This window comes from Pristiophorus japonicus, chromosome 13 (assembly GCF_044704955.1).
Source record: "Pristiophorus japonicus isolate sPriJap1 chromosome 13, sPriJap1.hap1, whole genome shotgun sequence".
Lineage (NCBI taxonomy): Eukaryota > Metazoa > Chordata > Chondrichthyes > Pristiophoridae > Pristiophorus > Pristiophorus japonicus.
The window spans coordinates 91,357,930-91,379,967 of NC_091989.1; the positions used below are offsets into that span (position 1 = coordinate 91,357,930).

General features: G+C 47.6%; 1 protein-coding gene across 3 annotated transcripts in view; it reads right to left on the reverse strand.

Annotated features, from left to right (window-relative positions):
• The window catches only part of cog4 (component of oligomeric golgi complex 4), an 86,963-nt gene that overhangs the window by 38,826 nt on the left and 26,099 nt on the right, over nucleotides 1-22,038 (reverse strand). For 2 of the 3 annotated variants that reach the window (XM_070897760.1, XM_070897759.1), the window contains exons 1-5: nucleotides 15,244-15,383; nucleotides 11,086-11,168; nucleotides 9,271-9,385; nucleotides 6,466-6,640; nucleotides 4,421-4,614 (exon numbers count right to left, since the gene is read on the reverse strand). In XM_070897760.1, coding sequence (XP_070753861.1) covers nucleotides 4,421-4,614; nucleotides 6,466-6,640; nucleotides 9,271-9,385; nucleotides 11,086-11,168; nucleotides 15,244-15,366 — 690 coding nt within the window. In that variant the 5' untranslated portion in view covers nucleotides 15,367-15,383. Of the gene's footprint in view, nucleotides 1-4,420; nucleotides 4,615-6,465; nucleotides 6,641-9,270; nucleotides 9,386-11,085; nucleotides 11,169-15,243; nucleotides 15,384-22,038 lie in introns of those variants that run through there. The other variant, XM_070897761.1, reaches the window with a different exon arrangement.

The following is a 22,038-nucleotide window of genomic DNA, read 5'->3' on the forward strand; positions in this document are numbered from 1 at the left end:
ACACAACCCGCTTTCCCACTAATCTTAGTGTCATCTGCAAATTTTGTTGCACTACACTCTGTCCCCTCTTCCAGGTCATCTATGTATATTGTAAACAGTTGTGGTCCCAGCACCAATCCCTGTGGCACACCACTAACCACCGATTTCCAACCCGAAAAGGACCCATTTATCCCGACTCTCTGCTTTCTGTTCGCCAGCCAATTCTCTATCCATGCTAATACATTTCCTCTGACGCCGCGTACCTCTATCTTCTGCAGTAACCTTTTGTGTGGCACCTTATCGAATGTCTTTTGGAAATCTAAATACACCACATCCATCTGTACATCTCTATCCACCATGCTCATTATATCCTCAAAGAATTCCAGTAAATTAGTTAAACATGATTTCCCCTTCATGAATCCATGCTGCGTCTGTTTGATTGCACTATTCCTATCTAGATGTCCCGCTATTTCTTCCTTAATGATAGTTTCAAGCATTTTCCCCACTGTTAAACTAACCGGCCTATAGTTACCTGCCTTTTGTCTGCCCCCTTTTTTAAACAGAGGCGTTACATTAGCTGCTTTCCAATCCGCTGGTACCTCCTCAGAGTCCAGAGAATTTTGGTAGATTATAACGAATGCATCTGCTATAACTTCCGCCATCTCTTTTAATACCCTGGGATGCATTTCATCAGGACCAGGGGACTTGTCTACCTTCAGTCCTGTTAGCCTGTCCAGCACTACCCCCCTAGTGATAGTGATTATCTCAAGGTCCTCCCTTCCCACATTCCTGTGGCCTGCAATTTTTGGCATGGTTTTTGTGTCTTCCACTGTGAAGACCGAAGCAAAATAATTGTTTACAGTCTCAGCCATTTCCACATTTCCCATTATTAAATCCCCCTTCTCATCTTCTAAGGGACCAACATTTACTTTAGTCACTCTTTTCCGTTTTATATATCTGTAAAAGCTTTTACTATCTGTTTTTATGTTTTGCGCAAGTTTACCTTCGTAATCTATCTTCCCTTTCTTTATTGCTTTTTTAGTCATTCTTTGCTGTTGCTTAAAATTTTCCCAATCCTCTAGTTTCCCACTAACCTTGGCCACCTTACATGCATTGGTGTTTGATTTGATACTCTCCTTTATTTCCTTGGTTATCCACGGCTAGTTATCCCTTCTCTTGCCGCCCTTCTTTTTCACTGGAATATATTTTTGTTGTGCACTATGAAAGATCTCCTTAAAAGTCCTCCACTGTTCCTCAATTGTGCCACCGTTTAGTCTTTGTTTCCAGTCTACTTTAGCCAACTCTGCTCTCATCCCACTGTAGTCCCCTTTGTTTAAGCATAGTACGCTCGTTTCTGACACTACTTCCTCACCCTCAATCTGTATTACAAATTCAACCATACTGTGATCACTCATTCCGAGAGGATCTTTTACTAGGAGATAGTTTATTTTTCCTGTCTCATTACACAGGACCAGATCCAAGATGGCTTGCTCCCTTGTAGGTTCTGTTACATATTGTTCTAAGAAACAATCCCGTATGCATTCTATGAATTCCTCCTCCAGGCTACCCCGTGCGATTTGATTTAACAAATCGAAATGTAGGTTAAAATCCCCCATGACTACTGCCGTTCCTTTTTCACGTGCCTCCATTATTCCCTTGATTATTGCCCGCCCCACCGTGAAGTTATTATTTGGGGGCCTATAAACTACGCCGACCAGTGACTTTTTCTCCTTACTATCTCTAATCTCCACCCACAATGATTCAACATTTTGTTCAATAGAGCCAATATCATCCCTCACAACTGCCATATCATCCTTTATTAACAGAGCTACCCCACCTCCTTTCCCTTCTTGTCTATCTTTCTGAATCGTCAGATACCCCTGTATGTTTAATTCCCAGTCTTGGCCACCCTGCAACCATGTTTCTGTAATGGCCACCAAATCATACCCATTTGTAATGATTTGTGCCGTCAACTCATTTACTTTATTTCGAATGCTGCGTGCATTTAGGGAGAGTGTTTTCATCCTAGTTTTTAAACCATGATTTTTAGTTTTGACCCCTCCTGCAGCCCCTTTATATTCAGTGGCCCTTTTTGTTTCTTGCCTTGGGTTTCTCTGCCCTCCACTTTTACTCATCTCCTTTCTGTCTTTTGCTTTTGTTTCCCTCCGTCTCCCTGCATTGGTTCCCATCCCCCTGCCATATTAGTTTAACTCCTCCCCAACAGCACTAGCAAACACTCCCCCTAGGACATTGGTTCCGGTCCTGCCCAGGTGCAGACCGTCCGGTTTGTACTGGTCCCACCTCCCCCAGAACCTGTTCCAATGCCCCAGGAATTTGAATCCCTCCCTGTTGCACCACTGCTCAAGCCACGTATTCATCTGTGCTATCCTGCGATTCCTACTCTGACTAGCACGTGGCACTGGTAGCAATCCCGAGATTACTACTTTTGAGGTCCTACTTTTTTATTTTGCTCCTAGCTCCTTAAATTCATCTCGTAGGACCTCATCCCTTTTTTTACCTATGTCGTTGGTACCAATGTGCACCACGACAACTGGCTGTTCTCCCTCCCTTTTTAGAATGTCCTGCACCCGCTCCGAGACATCCTTGACCCTTGCACCAGGGAGGCAACATACCATCCTGGAGTCTCGGTTGCGGCCGCAGAAACACCTATCTATTCCCCTTACGATTGAATCCCCTATCACTATTGCTCTCCCACTCTTTTTCCTGCGCTCCTGTGCAACAGAGCCAGCCACGGTGCTATGAACTTGGCTGCTGCTGCCCTCCCCTGATGAGTCATCCCCCTCAACAGCACTCAAAGCAGTGTATCTGTTTTGCAGGGGAATGACGACAGGGGACCCCTGCCCTTCTTCCTTGCACTGCTCTTCCTGCTGGTCTTCCATTCCCTAGCTGGCTGTGGACCCTTCTCCTGTGGTAAGACCAACTCGCTACACGTGCTACTCACGTCATTCTTAGCATCGTGGATGCTCTAGAGTGAATCCACCTTCAGCTCCAATTCCGCAACGCGGTCCGTCAGGAGCTGGAGGCGGATACACTTCCCACACACGTAGTCGTCAGGGACACCGGAAGTGTCCCTGAGTTCCCACATGGTACAGGAGGAGCATAACATGTAACCGAACTCTCCTGCCATGCCTTAACCTTTAGATGCACTTAAATTGGCAACAACAATGTTACAGTTTACTTACTGATATAAAAAATAAAAAAAGCTACTCACCAATCACCAGCCAATCACTTACTCCCTTGGCTGTGATGTCACCTTTTGATTCCTTTCTACTTCTTTTTTGCCTTCTCTCCCCGCTGTAGCTGCACCGGTACGCCTTTTATAGGCCGCTCCGACGCTGCTCCCGCCTCTCGCCAACTGCCGCTGCCTGTGGAACACCCGCTGGGCCTTTTATAGGCCGCTCCGACGCTGTTCCCGCCTCTCGCCAACTGCCGCGGTCTGGAAGAGTCCGTGTTCCATGTTTTTATGGAGTGTGCGAGGTTGCAGCCCCTGTTCCATTATTTAAAGGGGCTGCTCCTCAATTTCTGGTTGCACTTCAGTCCCACGCTCCTGATCTTTGGGCCCTGTGCGGAGGGGAGCAGGTAGGTCCGAAGGCCTCCTCGTAAGACTGCTCCTGGGCAAGGCCAAGGGTGCAATCAACCGGTCCAGGCAGCGGGCAGTCAAGGGGATCGTTCAGCCTGACTGCCTGCCTCTCTTCCGCGCCTACATCCGGGCCAGAGTGTCCCTGGAGATGGAGCACGCGGTGTCCACCGTCAATCGCAGCCATTCTGAGTCAACAAGGCCCCTCAGGCATCAATGGAATGAATGACCAGTTGACTTTTGTTTGTTACGTTACTGGTTGAGGAAGGAATGTAGGTCAGGACACCAGGAGCACACGCCCTGACCCACTTCGAATGGAGCCATGGGATCTTTAACACCTGCCTATTGACTAAAATGCTCATTCGAAGGACAATGCATCAATCTCTCAAGCATTGCGACTGAGCGTCAGTCTGGATTATAGAACTTCAACCCACAGCCTTCGGAGCCAGAGGCATTAGTGCTACTAAGCCAAGCTGACATGGGGTGAGAGGAGGAAGGGTGGGGGTAAAAGAGAGAGGGTGAAATTGGTCTTGGGCAGTAGCACGAAGTGGGCTCAGCGAATCGGCAACCCGATTTACACTGCGCCTAATTTTCTTTTCCACTGACTTCAACAGGCCACGGATTCGCTGTAAGCCTGGTTTGAGCGACTGGTGTAGACCAATTTTTAAAGCCTGATGATTGTGGGAAGAGCATAGCGTCCCTGCGACACGAGACACGGGACAACGCCGCCCCTGAAGCTTCAGATACGGGTGTTGATGTAAATGCTCAATTGAAAAAGAAAATCAATCCTGATAGTTTAAACTGAACAGAAAGACCACCCTTCTGCCCTCCCTGTCCCCTTACCTGTTTACAGAGGTACTCGGAGAACTTGCTCAGCCCTTCCTCGTGTAATCCCAGCAACGGGAAGATCTTGAAGAAGCGTTCCACCTGTGGCAGGTCACCTTCTGTGATGGCTACATCAAACTTCTCAGCAACAATTACTCTTAACCGCTGCTCTGCCTCTTCCAAAAGGCTTAGGTTTGCATCAATGATATTGGCTGTTGGGAGATTTTGTTGCAATTAGTTGAGAAAGGGACTATTTCACATTATTCAATCGTTCCCATTAAAAAAATGCTCCCAGCTGTGTGCTCAAATTTACCTAAACCAGGACTTGCCACTGACAGCAATGGGTCTACCATGTTCATCAATCATATGTAGATGGTAGGTCCAGTACTTAACACTCATTAAGGCTGCCTTTCTTGACTTATTACCCTCAAAATGGCCGTGTAAGAAGTGAAAAGGATGGAACTAAACTTCTGGCGACTTCGGGACTCATTCACTCAATGGCATGGTACTTTGCCATACAGACCAGGAGAGTCCAGAGTTTGATCCCTGGTCAGAGCGGAAATATCTGACCTCTGCCAGGGCAGCATTAACAGTGTGGTTTACTTAGTGCACTGGTACCAAAGTATTGCAGAAATAATTGCAATTATGTCCATATATCTTTGTGTTATGCAAATCGAGATTTGTGCAATAATTTTAATTTGTTCGCCGATCAACAATCCTACTGTTACATAACTCAAAATTCATTTCTCCAGGTACAGCCAGAGTTCAGGGTGAAATTTGTAATTGTACTATAGCTCAAGCAGATAAAGAAATATGTCACCTACCCATATTACACTTTAAATCTTGGCAACAATACTGGGTAGGTAACCTGCTTCCAGTCCTCTCCCTATGCTGTTCTTACTGAGCCTAGCTTGGTGCCTGGCCATAATATCACCTGCAGTGTTAGCTAGTGCAATAGTCAACCTGCACCTGCAGCACAATCTCAGGATGCCCACCGAGCTGGCCCCGGACACACTTTTGCTTCTTTGCATCATAAACAAAATGGAAATGGCATCTCGTTACCTCACAAGTACAGTTGCACACTTGGAGCAAACTAAAAACTGCACACCGTGGCTCAGGTCTCTTCATGCATACAAGAGGTTCATGTTGCTTCTACAAGACTTTTGGGACATGCAACATGGAAGCTGTTATCTTCTTGGACTTTCACCTCGCATTGTCTGCATCTCAGCCCAAGTCCGTTTCCATAAGCGGGCCCTTGCTCCCTTCAAACCAGAGATTTACTTTACCTGCCTGGTATCTACGCAACTGTGGGCCCAACATTAGGAGCTGGATTGATACCAACAATGTCTCCGCAAGATCCTGCAAATCCTCTGGGAGGACATCAGTATCCTCGTCCAGGCTAACATCGCCAGCATTGAAGCACTGACCACACTCGATCAGCTTCGCTGGGCAGGCCACATAGTTCGCATGCTAGATACGAGACTCCCTAAGCAAATGCTTTATTCGGAGCTCCTTCATGGTAAACGAGCCAAAGTTGTGCAGCAGAAATGTTATAAGGACACCTTCAAAGCCTCCTTGGTAAAGTGTGACATCACCACTGACACCTGGGAGACCCTGGCCGAAGACCGCCCGAGGTGGAGAAAGTGCATCCGGGAGGGTGTTGAGCTCTTCGAGTCTCAATGCAAAGAGCGTGAAGAGGTCAAACGTAGGCAGCGGAAGGAACGTGCGGCAAACCAGCCCCACCGACCCTCTCCCTCGACGAATATCTGTCCCACCTGTAATAGGATTTGTGGCTCTCGCATCGGACTGGTCAGCCATCAAAGAACTCACTTTGGGAGTGGAAGCAAGTCCTCCTCGATTCCGAGGGACTGCCTATGATGATGATGGATTGATACTGCCCCAAACCATTTCAGGTAACAAATAAAAGTGTGTGTGGTGGGGGGGGGGGGGGGGGGGGTGTGCAAGGGGAAGAGATTTAAAGTCTAACAGTTTGAGCAGGATTCTACCCTAGATTTCAGAGGTGAAAGGTCTACCCTGCAGTCTCAGTATTTTAAAGTTCTCACCTTCCTTGCCCTGCCTGCTGAGCTCAATTACGGATTTGTCGAGGGACAGGTAGCGATGGATGTGTGCGGCCGCCTGCTCATAGTCCTCACTGCGTAGAGCTGTCTGCACTCCGTCAGTGCAGAACTTCAGATCCAAGATGTCGTCTGCTCGCTGAATGGCCTGGTAAATCCGATTCTGCAAGGCACAGATAAGACCACGATTACCACACTGTGAATGTTGACTCTCTTGTTCCGTTCCTCGCTTTCTCCTCAGACGCTCATTAGCTCTGAATCACACATCACCCCTCACCCCCCACCCCCCAACCCAAAACGCAGACAGGCAAGCTCACTCCCCGGGCCTCTACCAAAATTACGACTGAGTCTGCAACCTGATACAGCAAAGATGTTTGCTCTTAATGTGATTCACAACTTCATATTCCCCTTATTTTTTGTTTTGACATTCTTTTTAAACTAATAAGCTGGTCCCTGTGAATGCTCAGTCGCTAGAAGCATGGCCGCTCTGATCAGGAAGGCAGCAAGTGGAATCCCAATATGTGGATCTCAGCCAGGTTGGAGTGGGTGGCAGCTGAAATTGGCCTCAACGCTCCCGTACAAGGGAAGGCACTGAAGGAAACCAGCCAGGATTCCCTCTCCTGATCGGCATCCAGTGACCCATGAATGCAAAGTACCTGTAATGTGAGTGTTGGGCAAGGTCAACATTCATGCATATCAGAGCTCATGCACGAAGAATGGACAGTTAAAGGCTGTCTGCGCCCATGGAACAGTACCCCGGGACAATTCAGTGTCCTCAGGAGGAGTAATACATTGCCAAAGCATGTGTGTCAGAACAAGATTATGTTATATAAAATCATTAGATTCAATTCCCAAAATGCTAAATGGATGCATGAGTTAATTCTTGGTGTAAGCTTCGATGGATTTTCCTGCACAAAATTATTTTTAAACTTCTATTTTCTCGCAAGGACAGCATTCTATAGCAAGGTCCATTATACCATGCTCCTTCTGCAATCCCTAATTAAAAGCTAAAATAAGTTAAAATATTCCCAACGAGGTCAGTGAATTTCTGGTTTTCACCAAACCCAACTTCCAAAATAGCAATAAAAATTTGGTAAACCCATGTAATTAAGAGCAGAAATTGACGGATTCAGTCAGTGCAAACGAATGGCCCCGTTTACACACACTGCGTGTAAAAGGCTTCCTGCTCCTGCAAGTCACCGCTCAGGTTTGTAAACTCCACAGTTAATAACTCAATGTTCAGCACTGTGCTGAATGGTACCGTCCATACCAATTACAGCAAGTCTGTTGATGTTAACACGATTTGGAGAGTAAAACCAAAAAGCAAAGTAACCAGTATTTTCATAAACCCAGAATGCCTCTCCTAACTATTAGCAGCTGCACCCAGACTCTCATCACGATAAATCACGTTCATTTTTGAACGATAAGGGAGTCAAGGGATATGGGGAGCGGGCAGGGAAGTGGAGTTGAGGCCAAGATCAGATCAGCCATGATCTTATTGAATGGCAGAGCAGGCTTGAGGAGCCAAATGGCCGACTCCTGTTCCTATTTCTTATGTTCTCATCACCAAGGTAATCGCACTTTGATGAGGTGTGAACAGCTGATTGAAACTGCTTGAAGTCCCAACTTTGCCTGAAATTAACAGAGCCTTTTAAATTGGTAAGACCTCACTGCTTTTGTATTCTCTTCTAGAAATGAATCCCTGTACAATTTTTGCACTTTTTAATGACCTTATCAGCTTGCGGTATTAATGTGACTGTATTCCCAGATCTCTTTGCTCCTCTACTCCATTAAGTTTCTTACCTTCCAAGCAATAACTGGCCTCAGTATTCCTCCTACCAAAAACAACACTTCACATTTCATTTAGATTGAATTTAAGTACCCATTTATCTGCCCAGTCTGCAAGCCTGATTATGTCTTATTTTGATGCAGTCCTCCATATTATTAGCTAAAAACCACCCAATTTGGTGTCATCTGCAAACTGCGACAACATCCCATTGTGATTGATAGATTTTTGTCAGGTAAGAGTACGAAGGGTTACTGAACCAAGGCGAGTACATGGAGGTACGGTACAGATCACCCAAGATCTAATTGAATGGTGAAACAGGCTAGATGGACTCAATGGCCTACTCCTGTTCCTATGTATCTCTATTTTGTGTGTCCAAATGATGGTGAAGAAAAGTGGTCCCAGCACAAATCCCTGCATGACACCACTTTTCATTTTCTGCCAGTCTGAGAAACTTCCTGTAACTACTATCCCCTGATTTCTGTTTCGTGGCGGAATTTCCATCCATATTAAACATGGCTATTTCAGAAATGTATGAGAAAACACATAAATCTATTCTACCCCAAAAAATTCAATCTACATTCCTGTACCTGACCACTACCCAGTAACTCTTGCTTGAAATTGTGAAAATGTAGATAGCCGTGTTATCCTTCATGGTTGAATATTCTCCTGACAATCACTGTCGAGACTTGTGCATGATTAATGGGCAATTGGCCCAAGTCTCGGGAGTGCCCAATGCCCATGATGCCATGAGCCAACGTCTGCAGGAGAGAAGGGCAGGAAACTGGGATAAATAGACCCAGGTCGGAACCTACAACTGATGCTCCATGAAGCAGAGCTTCTACTACATCTACTGCCCAATATGGCAGGTTTAACATCGAGCTGACAGTTTCAGAAATTGGGACAACAAACAAACTTTCCAAAAACAGACAGACATTGTCCCTTTACCATTTATGGATGTAACAACCATACGCTACATGGTAGCTGCAAAAATGCAATTGCTGTACCTTGGCCAGGTCGAGTTGCCGAACCTTGCCGCTTACGTTTTCAGCCAGGTTGCATGTAAACGTGATCATCCCTGCAAGCTGTTTGGCATCCCCCTCGATCAGCTGCAAGTTGGGACTGGGGAAGAAAGCAGTAAGGGACCGTGAAAAAAGAATGATAGAAGTACCATGAAGTGGATACACAATGAAGGGCATTGGAACACTCCATAATAAATACAGAAAATGCTGAAAACACAGGCCAGACAGCATCAGTAAAGAGAAAGAACGGGTTAATGGTTCAGCTGTATACCCTTCAAATGAACTGAAAACTAAAAAGATAAATAAGCACTTTAGTATGGTTTTTTTTTTATAATAGACTGAGAAACACTCACCTCACATGACATCAGGTTCCTCTCCTGTTTAATGCCAAAGTTGAACATATATAAATCAATTATTATTACATTTATTGGATTCATATTTTGTATGTGAATTTTGTAATCAAAGTAAGGAATGTCTTCACTGGGGAATGGAATATGTTGCACTTCAACAGTGTCGACATCAAGTTGTCTGTCCTCCAGGGCAGCTAACTGAAATTCTACCAGCTCCTCACAAACATACATCAACAGTGTTTGCTGTGATGACACAGTGTCTCAAATCACCAAACACAGATTGCTGAAGTTTCCTGAAAGCCATTGTGCTGCACTTTATAGGTTTCCCCATTTGCAGAATTGTCACTAGGATTAAGTAAAATGTATGCAAATGTAATCTTCTCTGTCCACTATTTCAACTGTGAAGAACATGCAGTAGTGTGTTTATAGGCATCTTTTATCCAGAGTTGCACTGTGTCTGGAGAGATCATTCTGAACTGTACAACACCAAGATGTTTACACTGGTGGTGGGAGCAATTCGAAAGGATGAATTTAGAGTGGCAGAGAATTATACAGCACAGTCGGAGGCCATTTGGCCCATCATGTCTGTGGCAGCTCTTTGAAAGAGCTATGCTATTTGTCCTACTCCCCTGCTTTCTCCCCATAGCCATGCAAATTTCTCCTTTTCATATACAGGGGTATATCCAATTCCCTTTCCAAAGTTATTACTGAACTAATTCCACCACTCTTTCAGGTAGTGCCTTCCAGATCGTAACAACTCATTGTGTAGAAGAAAATTCTAACTTCCCCCAGTTTTTTAGCCAATTATCTTAAATCTGTCCTCTGGTTACCAACCCTGCTACCAGTGGAAACAGTTTCTCCCTATCTACTCTATCAAAACCCCTCAAAATTTTGAACACCTCTAGTAAATCTCCCCATAACTTTCTCTACTAGCTTCTCCAATCTCTCCACATAACTCAAATCCCTTATCCGTGGTACCATTCTAGTAAACCTTCTCTGCACCCTCTCCAAGGCCTCGACATCCTTCTTAAAGTGTGGTTTCCAGAACTGGACAAAATACTCCAGCTGAGGCCTAACCAGTGATTTGCAAAGGTTTACCATAATTTCCTCATACAAGAGGGTTACATACAATTAGTTAGAACTCCGAACAGGCCATTCAGCCTAACGAGTCTGTATTGGAATTTACCCTCTACACGAGCAATAGAGCTGTACATCATCAAAGTGTATTAGCTTAAATGCAGGGTATTTTCCTGCCATGTATTGGTACCAGTACACTAAACAGACCCAAAGACAAACTGCAAAGCATGCGGTACAGAAATAATTTGTCCCGCGCAGCAGTTCTGCACGCAATTAGTGAAACTGAGAACCGGATCAAAAAACTAATCTGTTGGCTCAGCTTTTGACAGTAATCTATTGCAATCCAGTGCTTTAATCACTGCTTGGTACCTACCCCATGCGGTGCAGAGCCACCATCTTACTGTCCAGACTGCTCTGCTGTCCAAGGAGAGCTTCCAGTTCTGCTTCCACTACCTCCTGCAGAAAGAGCGGAAGAAAGGAAACCAATCAGCCAGTCAGTAAACATTAGCAAAAACACAGCGGAAACACACTTTACAGACGCACCCAATGTAAAACACCTTACAGACATGCACATCTTATCAACAGAGTGTAAATACATCTTACAACAATTACATACATGCACATACCTTACTGACAATGTAGTCTTTCCAATAGCCCAGGAATACACAACACTCCTCAATGGCAAAGATACTCAGTTGCACTCTTTCAAAGTTCTTACAGGGCTAGACAGGGTAAATGCAGGGAGGATGTGTCCTCTGACTGGGAGTCTAGAACCAGGGGTCACAGTCTCAGAATAAGGGATCGGCCATTGAAAAGAAACTTCTTCACTCAGAGGGTGGTGAATCTTTGGAATTTTCTACCCCAGAGAGCTGTGGATGCTCAGTCTTTGAGTATATTCAAGACAGAGATCGATAGATTTTTGGATATTAAAGGAATTGAGGGATATGGGGATAGTGCAGGAAAGTGGAGTGGAGGTAGATCAGCCATGATCTCACTGAACGAAGGAGCAGACTCAAGGGGCCAAATGACCTACTCCTGCTCCTATTTTTTATATTCATAAGTCTTTTTTCCCACCCCCAACTTCTCCCTTTTCCCAAATGCACCGAGTTTTGCTCGAGTTTGTTCCACGGACAACGGTTGCTCTCACTCTTCGCACTCTGCATTAGTAAGTCCAGACAGTGAGAGTGTCAATCAGCTGTCAAATGACCACGATGGCACAGCAAGAACAATCACTCTCTCACCCAACATTCACACTGAATTGCAGCATCATTAGTCACATGAGCACACAGGATCTGAACTGGGGATCTGATGGAACTAATGATGTCCTGATGGCTCAGCAAGTTTATTCAGTGAGTACTTGAGCCATACAGACCAGGTAGGTCCTAGATTTGATTCCAGCTCTGTGGCGAGTTATGTGATTTCAGCCACAGTGACATTTGAGCTGATACCATTAATTTCATTCACCCTGATTAGTGAGGGGAAGAAGAAAAATAAAAATTAGCCATGGATCTTGCTGCTAATCACCAGCCAGTAGCCCCTGCTGAAAAGTGCACGTGTCTGGACCTTTGATGTGTTCAGGATCGGGCTCAGTTACGACACCAGAAGAGGAAGGAAGTAAAGAGAATTGGAGGGGAGAAAAATATTTATATAAAATGTGTAATGTAAATTTGTGTATTATATATTCGCATATATCTTCTTCCAGTCCCCTGGAGTCAAGAATGACTTGCTTCCACACCAAAACGAGTTCGAAGGTGACTGATGAGACCAATGTGGGATCTACAGTCTCGGTCACAGGTGGGGCAGAGGGTGGTTGAAGGGATGGGTGGGTGGGGATGCTTGGGTTGTCGTACGCTCCTTCTGCTGTTTGTACTTGCACCCGGCGAAGAGACTCGAGGTGTTTGGTTCCTTCTCAAATGCTTCTCCTCCACTTTGAGCAGTCTTGGGCCAGGGATTCCACATTTTTTCAAGGAGGCTTTGAGGGCATCCTTGAAGCGTTTTCTCTGCCCTCCTGGGTCTCTCTTGCCGTGACTTAGCTCGGAATAGAGTGCTTGCTTCGGGAGTCTTGTATCAGGCATGCGGACAATGTGGCCCATCGATCGGAGCTGACTGAACATGATCAATGCCGCAATGCTGGGGATGTTGGCCCGAGAGAAAACACTGACGTTGCGTAAATCCTGACAATGAATTTGCAGGATTTTGCGGAGGCAGTGTTGGTGGTACTTCTCCAGTGCTTTGAGGTGCCTGCTGTACGTTGTCCATGTCTCTGAAGCATATGAGGGCGACGGGTATCACTACTGCTCTGTAGACCATGAGCTTGGTGCCAAGTTTGAGATCTTGGTCTTCAAACACTCTTTTCCTCAGGTGTCCGAAGGTTGCACTGACACTCTGAAGGAGGTATAATATATATTATACACACACACACACACACACACACACACACACACACATATATATATAATTCCCAGCAACCCAGCAGTGACGATGGGGCCCAATGAATTCACTCCATTGTTGTGGTTCTGAACCAGCCTGGCTGCTTCAGGACAGGTTAGGTGAGTGGGCAAATGCATGGCAGATGCAGTATAATGTGGATAAATGTGAGGTTATCCACTTTGGGGGCAAAAACGCAAAGACAGATTATCTGAATGGCGGAAATTAGGAAAAGGGGAGGTGCAATGAGACCTGGGTGTCATGGTTCATCAGTCATTGAAAGTTGGCATACAGGTACAGCAGGCGATGAAGGCAGCAAATAGTATGTTGAACTTTATAGCTAGGGGATTTGAGTATAGGAGCAGGGAGGTCTTACTGCAGTTGGACAGGGCCTTGGTGAGGCCTCACCTGGAATATTGTGTTCAGTTTTGGTTTCCTAATCTGAGGAAGGACGTTCTTGCAATTGAGGGAGTGCAGCGAAGGTTCAACAGACTGATTCCCAGGATGGCTGGACTGACATATGAGGAGAGACTGGATCCCTGGGCCTTTATACATTGGAGTTTAGAAGGATGAGAGGGGATCTCATAGAAACATACAAGATTCTGACGGGACGGGACAGGTTAGATGCGGATAGAATGCTTCCGATGTTGGGGAAGTCCAGAACCAGGGGACACAGTCTAAGGATAAGGGGTAGACCATTTAGGACTGAGATGAGGAGAAACTTCTTCACTCAGAGAGTTGTTAACCTGTGGAATTCCCTGCCGCAGAGAGTTGTTGATGCCAGTTCATTGGATATATTCAAGAGGGAGTTAGATATGGCCCTTATGGTTAAGGGGATCAAGGAGTATGGAGAGAAAGCAGGAAAGGGGTACTGAGGGAATGATCAGCCATGATCTTATTGAATGGTGATGCAGGCTCGAAGGGCTGAACGGCCGAATGGCCTACTACTGCACCTATTTTCTATGTTTCTATCTGTATCCCTTTCCTTGACATCACTTTTGGCATCATCAATCCAGCACTTCCTAAATCTTCCTTGGCTTCTTGTTCCATGAAAGGTATTTCTAGCTGTTTCAGTTTGTGAAACGTGCCCAAACCGTCTCTTTTGAATCTTCTGCATAAATGTTGTACCTGTATTGCTACAAGAATATTGCTTGAACAAGAAACAATACTTGTACAGAAGGTCGTGGGTTCAAGTCCCACGCCACAGAGTTGAGCCCATAATCCAGGCAGACGCTCCAGACGCTCCGAGGTGCCGTCGTTCGAATGAGACATTAACCCGAGGCCCCATCTGCTCTCTCAGGTGAACGCAATAAATCTATTCGAAGGACAGCAGAAGAGTCCTCCCCAGTGCTGGATAACATTTAACCCTCTACCAATACCTAAAATAGTTAAGTCATTTATTTAACAACTGTTTGTGGGACATTGCTGTGCACAAGTTGGCTGCTGCATTTCCTATATTACAACAGTGATATTTCATAAAATACTTAATTGGCTGTGAAGCTTTTTAGCCATGCTGAGGTCGTGAAAGGTGCTGTATAAATAAGTCTTATATACACTCATACACACGTTATATACACTTATTTTCAAAGTAGCATTATCGATATATCCATGGATGGTTTACATGTATTAAGCATAAACCTGCAAACCTCTCCATCTCTCTTTCCTCCTTCAAGACGCTCTTTAAAACATACCCCTTTGAACAAGCTTTTGGTCACTTATGCGGCTCGGTGTCAAATTTTTATCACATACTCCTGTGAGGCGCCTTGGGACATTTCACTGCGTTAAAGGTGCTATATAAATACAAGTTGTTGTTGCAATGACATATTATATATAAACACATACACGTGTGTGATTTTATATAGAGATAGATAGATAGATTTAGAGAGAGTGTAAAGGATGATTTGGAAGGCCGCAATCTCCACCGATATGTCTCAGTGAGTTTAAAACGCTGACATTTGTTATTGGGGCCTCACCTATCCTCCCCCACCGCGGTCTCCGTCCTCCCCTGCCCCTCTCCCGGCCCCAGCCTGTCCCGGAGGGTGCTGCCTTCCACTCCCTCGCCTCCCCGGCGGGCCCTGTCTCTCCTGGCCGTACCGTACCGTACCTCCTCGCTGCACAGCTTGCTGTAGGCCTCCTGCAGCTCCGCGATCTCCGTCAGTCCCTCCAGAAAGTCCATGGAAAGACTCGCGCTGCCGCGGCCTCCGAGAGACGTGGAACCCGCCGCCATCTTCCCCGTCACTGTGGCAACCACTTCCGGAGCACCGCGGGGCCTGGTTACTGAACGCTTAAATACACGGTAAACCCGGCCACTGACCGCTTAAAAACCCGGTAAACCCGGCCACTGACCGACCCGGTAACCCTGGCCACTGACCGCTTAAAAACCCGGTAAACCCGGCCACTGACCGACCGGTAAACCCAGCCACTGACCACTCAAATACCCGGTAAACCCGGCCACTGACCGACCCGGTAACCCTGGCCACTGACCGCTTAAAAACCCGGTAAACCCGGCCACTGACCACTCAAATAACCGGTAAACCCGGCCACTGACCGACCCGGTAACTCTGGCCACTGACCGCTTAAAAACCCGGTAAACCCGGCCACTGACCACTCAAATAACCGGTAAACCCGGCCACTGACCGACCCGGTAACCCTGGCCACTGACCGATTAAATACCCGGTAAACCCGGCCACTGACTGACCGGTAAACCCGGCCACTGACTGCTCGAATACCCGGTAAACCCGGCCACTGACCGCTCAAATATCCGGTAATCCGGCCACTGACCGACCCGGTAAACCCGGCCACTGACCGCTCAAATATCCGCTAAACCCAGCCACTGACCGACCGGTAAACCCGGCCACTGACCGCTTAAATACCCGGCCACTGACCGCTTAAATACCCGGTAACCCCGACCACTGACCGCTCAAATACCCGGTAAACCCGGCCACTGACCACTCAAATACCCGGTAAACCCGGCCACTGACCGACCCAGTAAACCCGGCCATTGACCACTCAAATACCCGGTAAACCCGGCCACTGACCGACCCGGTAAACCCAGTCACTGACCACTCAAATACCCGGTAAACCCGGTCACTGACCGACCGGTAAACCCGGCCACTGACCACTCAAATACCCGGTAAACCCAACCACTGACCGACCCGGTAAACCCGGCCATTGACCGCTCAAAAACCCGGTAAACCTGGCCACTGACCGAGCCGGTAAACCCGGCCACTGGCCAACCTGGTAAACCCGGCCACTGACCGCTCAAGTACCCGGTAAACCCGGCCACTGACCGCTCAAATACCCGGTAAACCCGGCCACTGACCACTCAAATACCCGGTAAACCCGGCCACTGACGACCCGGTAACCCCGGCCACTGACTGACCCGGTAAACCCGGCCACTGACCGCTCAAATACCCGGTAAACCAGGCCACTGACCGACCCGGTAAACCCGGCCACTGACCGCTCAAATACCCGGTAAACCCGGCCACTGACCGACCCGGTAACCCCGGCCACTGACCGACCCGGTATACCCGGCCACTGACCGCTCAAATACCCGGTAAACCGGGCCACTGACCGACCCGGTAAACCCGGCCACTGACCGCTCAAATACCCGGTTAAGCCGGCCACTGACCGACCGGTAAACCCGGCAACTGACCGCTCAAATACCAGGTAAACCCGGCCACTGACCGCTCAAATACCTGGTAAACCCGGCCACTGACCGACCCGGTAAACCCAGTCACTGACCACTCAAATACCCGGTAAACCCGGCCACTGACCGCTCAAATACCCGGTAAACCCGGCCACTGATCAACCCGGAAATCAGGCCACTGACCGCTCAAATACCCGGTAAACCCGGCCACTGACCGACCGGTAAACCCGGCCACTGACCGCTCAAATACCCGGTAAACCCAGCCACTGACCGCTCAAATACCCGGTAAACCCGGCCACTGACCGACCGGTAAACCCGGCCACTGACCGATCTGGTAAACCCGGCCACTGACCACTCAAATACTCGGTAAACCCGGCCACTGACTAACCGGTAAACCCGGCCACTGACTGCTCGAATACCCGGTAAACCCGGCCACTGACCGCTCAAATATCCGGTAATCCGGCCACTGACCGACCAGGTAAACCCGGCCACTGACCGCTCAAATATCCGCTAAACCCAGCCACTGACCGACCGGTAAACCCGGCCACTGACCGCTTAAATACCCGGCCACTGACCGCTTAAATACCCGGTAACCCCGACCACTGACCGCTCAAATACCCGGTAAACCCGGCCACTGACCGCTCAAATACCCGGTAAACCCGGCCACTGACCACTCAAATACCCGGTAAACCCGGCCACTGACCGACCCAGTAAACCCGGCCATTGACCACTCAAATACCCGGTAAACCCGGCCACTGACCGACCCGGTAAACCCAGTCACTGACCACTCAAATACCCGGTAAACCCGGTCACTGACCGACCGGTAAACCCGGCCACTGACCACTCAAATACCCGGTAAACCCAACCACTGACCGACCCGGTAAACCCGGCCATTGACCGCTCAAAAACCCGGTAAACCTGGCCACTGACCGAGCCGGTAAACCCGGCCACTGGCCAACCTGGTAAACCCGGCCACTGACCGCTCAAGTACCCGGTAAACCCGGCCACTGACCGACTGGTAAACCCAGCCACTGACCGCTCAAATACCCGTTAAACCCGGCCACTGACCGCTTAAATACCTGGCCACTGTTGCTCAAATACCCGGTAAACCCGGCCACTGACCAACCTGGTAAACCCGGCCACTGACCACTCAAATACAGTGCATAAAACAAAATGGCAAACCCAACCCGGTACACCGTACCGGGGTAAACCCGGCCCACTGACTACTCCAGTACAGTCTATGAACCAAACCCAGCCAGGGTAAACCAGCCACTGACAGTCAATAAAACCAAACCTGGTAAACCGGATCACTTACTGCTCAAATACAGCCTATAAACCAAACCAAACCCAGCCAGGGTAAACCAGCCACTGACAGTCCATAAAACAACCCCGGTAAACCCAACCCAGAAAATCAGGCCACTGACTGCCCAACTACAGTCTAAAACCAAACCCATAGGATAGACCCGGCTCACTGACTCTGCTCAACTGTGTCAGCCATGACTCAGTGGTGGCACTCTGGCACTGGTAGCCCCTGTGCGTTCAAGTCCCACTCCAGAGACTTGAGCACATAAATCTAGGCCGACACTCCCAACACTGAGAGAGCGCTGCACTGTTGGAGGTGCCGACTTTCGGATGAGACGTTAATCCGAGGCTTCGTCTGCTCTCTCAAGATCACGTGGCATTATTTCGAAGAAGAGAAGTGGAGTTCTCCCTGGTGTACTGGCCAATATTTATCCCTCAATTAACATCACTGAAAAAAGGTTATCTGGTCATTATCACATTGCTGTTTGTGGGAGTTTGCTGTGTGAAAATTGGCTGTCGGGTTTCCTACATTACAAAAGTGACTACATTTCAAAAGTACTTAATTGGCTGTAGCGCTTTGGGACATCCTGAGCTTGTGAAAGATGCTGTAGCAATCCAATTTTTTTTTTCAACTACAGTTTATAAAAACCAAAACCACTCTCATCCTCACGCAACTCCATTCAGTTAAACCCAGCCAGGGTAAACCAAGCCCACTGACCTTTACTCAATTCATCTCCAGCCTACAGAAACCATAACCTAGTCAACTCTTTTGGGGGGGAACAAAATAAATATTAGATCAAGTGCCCCCCGATCTGGGGGACACTCCAGACACTTAACTGCCCCTTTTTCTAATAAATGTTTTTTTGGGGTTTTTTGTGATTTTTTGGGGGGCATTAAAACCATATATTTTACAAGTGCCCCCTATAAAAGGGGAGGGGGACACTAAGAACCTGGCAATTAAAACAAATTAAACTTTAAAACATATAAAATCAAATTAAAATTTGGTTGCCGGGGGTGACGATGCACTCCAGTCCCTCCGGCGCCCACCTCTCACGGAAGGCCGCGAACGTACCGGTGGACACCGCGTGCTCCATCTCTAAGGACACCCTGGCCCGGATGTAGGCGCGGAAGAGAGGCAGGCAGTCAGGCTGAACGACCCCCTTGACCGCCCGCTACCTGGACCGGCTGATGGCACCCTTGGCCGTGCCCAGGAGCTGTCCTATGAGGAGGCCCTCGGACCTACCAGCTCCCCTCCGCACAGGGTGCCCAAAGATCAGGAGTGTGGGACTGAAGTGCAACCAGAAATTGAGGAGCAGCCCCTTTAAATAATGGAACAGGGGCTGCAACCTCACACACTCCATAAAGACCGCAGAAATTGCAGGCGGCCTGGGAGCCCGTGAACCGGCTTAAAAATTTGTTGCACGGGACTGCTCCGTGCACCACCCTCCAGGCCAAGTCCCCGATAAATAGTGGGAGGACTCCCGCGTAGAGTGCACTCCATTGGGGACCCCGCCTCCTCCGGACGGCAAGATGGTACGCCATGGCATGTCCGGACGGCAGACGAGGATGGCAAAGTTGAGAGTGTGCAGGAGCAGCCCGTACAGGAAACCCCTCCGCGCAGGACTCAAAGGCAAAAAGACGACACATCCGACAGTGCAGCACTCCCTCAGCCTGGATTTTTGTGCCCTAGTCTCTGGAGTGGGAGTTGAACGTTCTGACTCAGAGGCAAGTGTGCTGCCCACTGAGCCACAGCTGACACTACCATAACCCAGTCAATCTCACACAGCCTAATTCAGTTGAACCCAATCAAAGGACACGTATAGTGACATCGGCATTGTCAATAGCGGTTTCCAAACCCTAAATGGTACGTTGTCAATAGCCCAATGCAGGGACGCCTGCTGTGTCAATTGTCAGTCCCTCAACCAATGCTCAAATCAACCGCAATTATTTTGTTGTAATACTTTAGAAAACATAGAAACTAGGTGCAGGAGTAGGCCATCCGGCCCTTCGAGCCTGCACCACCATTCAATAAGATCATGGCTGATCATTCCTTCAGTACCCCGTTCCTGCTTTCTCTCCATACCCCTTGATCCCTTTAGCCGCAAGGGCCATATCTAACTCCCTCTTGAATATATCCAATGAACTGGCATCAACAGATCTCTGCGGCAGGGAATTCCACAGGTTAACAACTCTCTGAGTGAAGAAGTTCCTCCTCATCTCAGTCCTGAATGGCTTACCCCTTATCCTAAGACTATGTCCCCTGGTTCTGGACTTCCCCAACATCGGGAACATTCTTCCTGCATCTAACCTGTCCAGTCCCATCAGAATTTTATATGTTTCTATGAGATCCCCTCTCATCTTTCTAAACTCCAGTGAATACAGGCCCAGTCGATCCAGTCTCTCCTCATATGTCAGTCCTGCTATTGCAGGAATCAGTCTGGTGAACCTTCGCTGCACTCCCTCAATAGCAAGAATGTCCTTCCTCAGATTAGGAGACCAAAACTGAACACAATATTCCAGGTGGGGCCTCACCAAGGCCCTGTACAACTGCAGTAAGACCTCCCTGCTCCGATACTCAAATCCCCTAGTTATGAAGGCCAACATACCATTTGCCGCCTTCACCGCCTGCTGTACCTGCATGCCAACCTTCAATGACTGATGAATCATGACACCAAGGTCTCGTTGCACCTCCCCTTTTCCTAATCTGCCACCATTCAGATAATATTCTACCTTTGTGTTTTTGCCCCCAAAGTGGATAACCTCACATTTATCCACATTATACTGCATCTGCCATGTATTTGCCCACTCACCTAACCTGATTAAAGGGGCGGGGGGTGGGGGCATACTCCAAAACTTTTCAAGTGCCCCTTTTTTGTTTTTTTTTAATTATTTTTTGAGAGCACAGAAACACAAATTATAAAAGTGCCCCCTGGCTAAAAGGGGAGGGGGGGGGCACTAAAACTGACAAACATGGACAAATTAAACTTTAGACATTAACAGATCAAATCAAAATTTGGTTGTCGGGGGTGATGATGCACTCCAGTCCCTCTGGTGCCCATCTCTTGGGGAAGGCCGCGAGCGTACACCGCGTGCTCCATCTCCAGGGACATGCTGGCTCGGATGTAACCGCGGAAGAGAGGCAGGCAGTCGGGCTGAACGACCCCCTCAACCGCCCGCTGCCTGGACCGGCTGATGGCCACCTTGGCCGTGCCCAGGAGCAGTCCTACGAGGAGGCCTTCCGACCTGCCCGCTCCCCTCCCCTCCGCACAGGGTGCCCAAAGATCAGGAGTGTGGGACTGAAGTGCAACCAGAATTTGAGGAACAGCCCCTTCAAATATTGGAAGAGGGGCTGCAACCTCTCACATGCAATAAAAACGTGGAACCCGGACCCCTCTACACTCAACGCAACTGTAACCTACAAAAAACAAATTCACTCAACCTGATCCAACCCAATTCAGTTTAGCCTAATCATAACCAGTGGCAAATCAATTAACTGATCCCCCTTATCTTAACTGCAGCTCACAAAAAAAAATCAACTCAATCTGAAGCAGTTGCAAAGAACACTTTGATTTTGTTAAATTACACAATTCTGCACTTTTATGGACTTTAATATTTTATGTTTTACAAACTTACATTTTTATATTTTGTATTGCACAAGTTAAACATTGAAATCAGGACAGTTGTGACCCATGTTTTACAAATCTTGCTGATTGTGGAATGTTCAAACATTTAACAACAACAAAAACAACAACAACTTGTATTTATATAGTGCCTTTAACATCGTAGAAGGTCTCAAGGAACTTTACAGGAATATTATGAGATTTTTAAAAAATTTGACACTGACCCACATAAGGAGAAATTAGGGCAGGTGACCAAAAGTTTGGTCAAAGAGGTAGGTTTTAAGGAGCATCTTGAAGGAGGAAAGAGAGGTAAAGAGGCGGAGCGGTT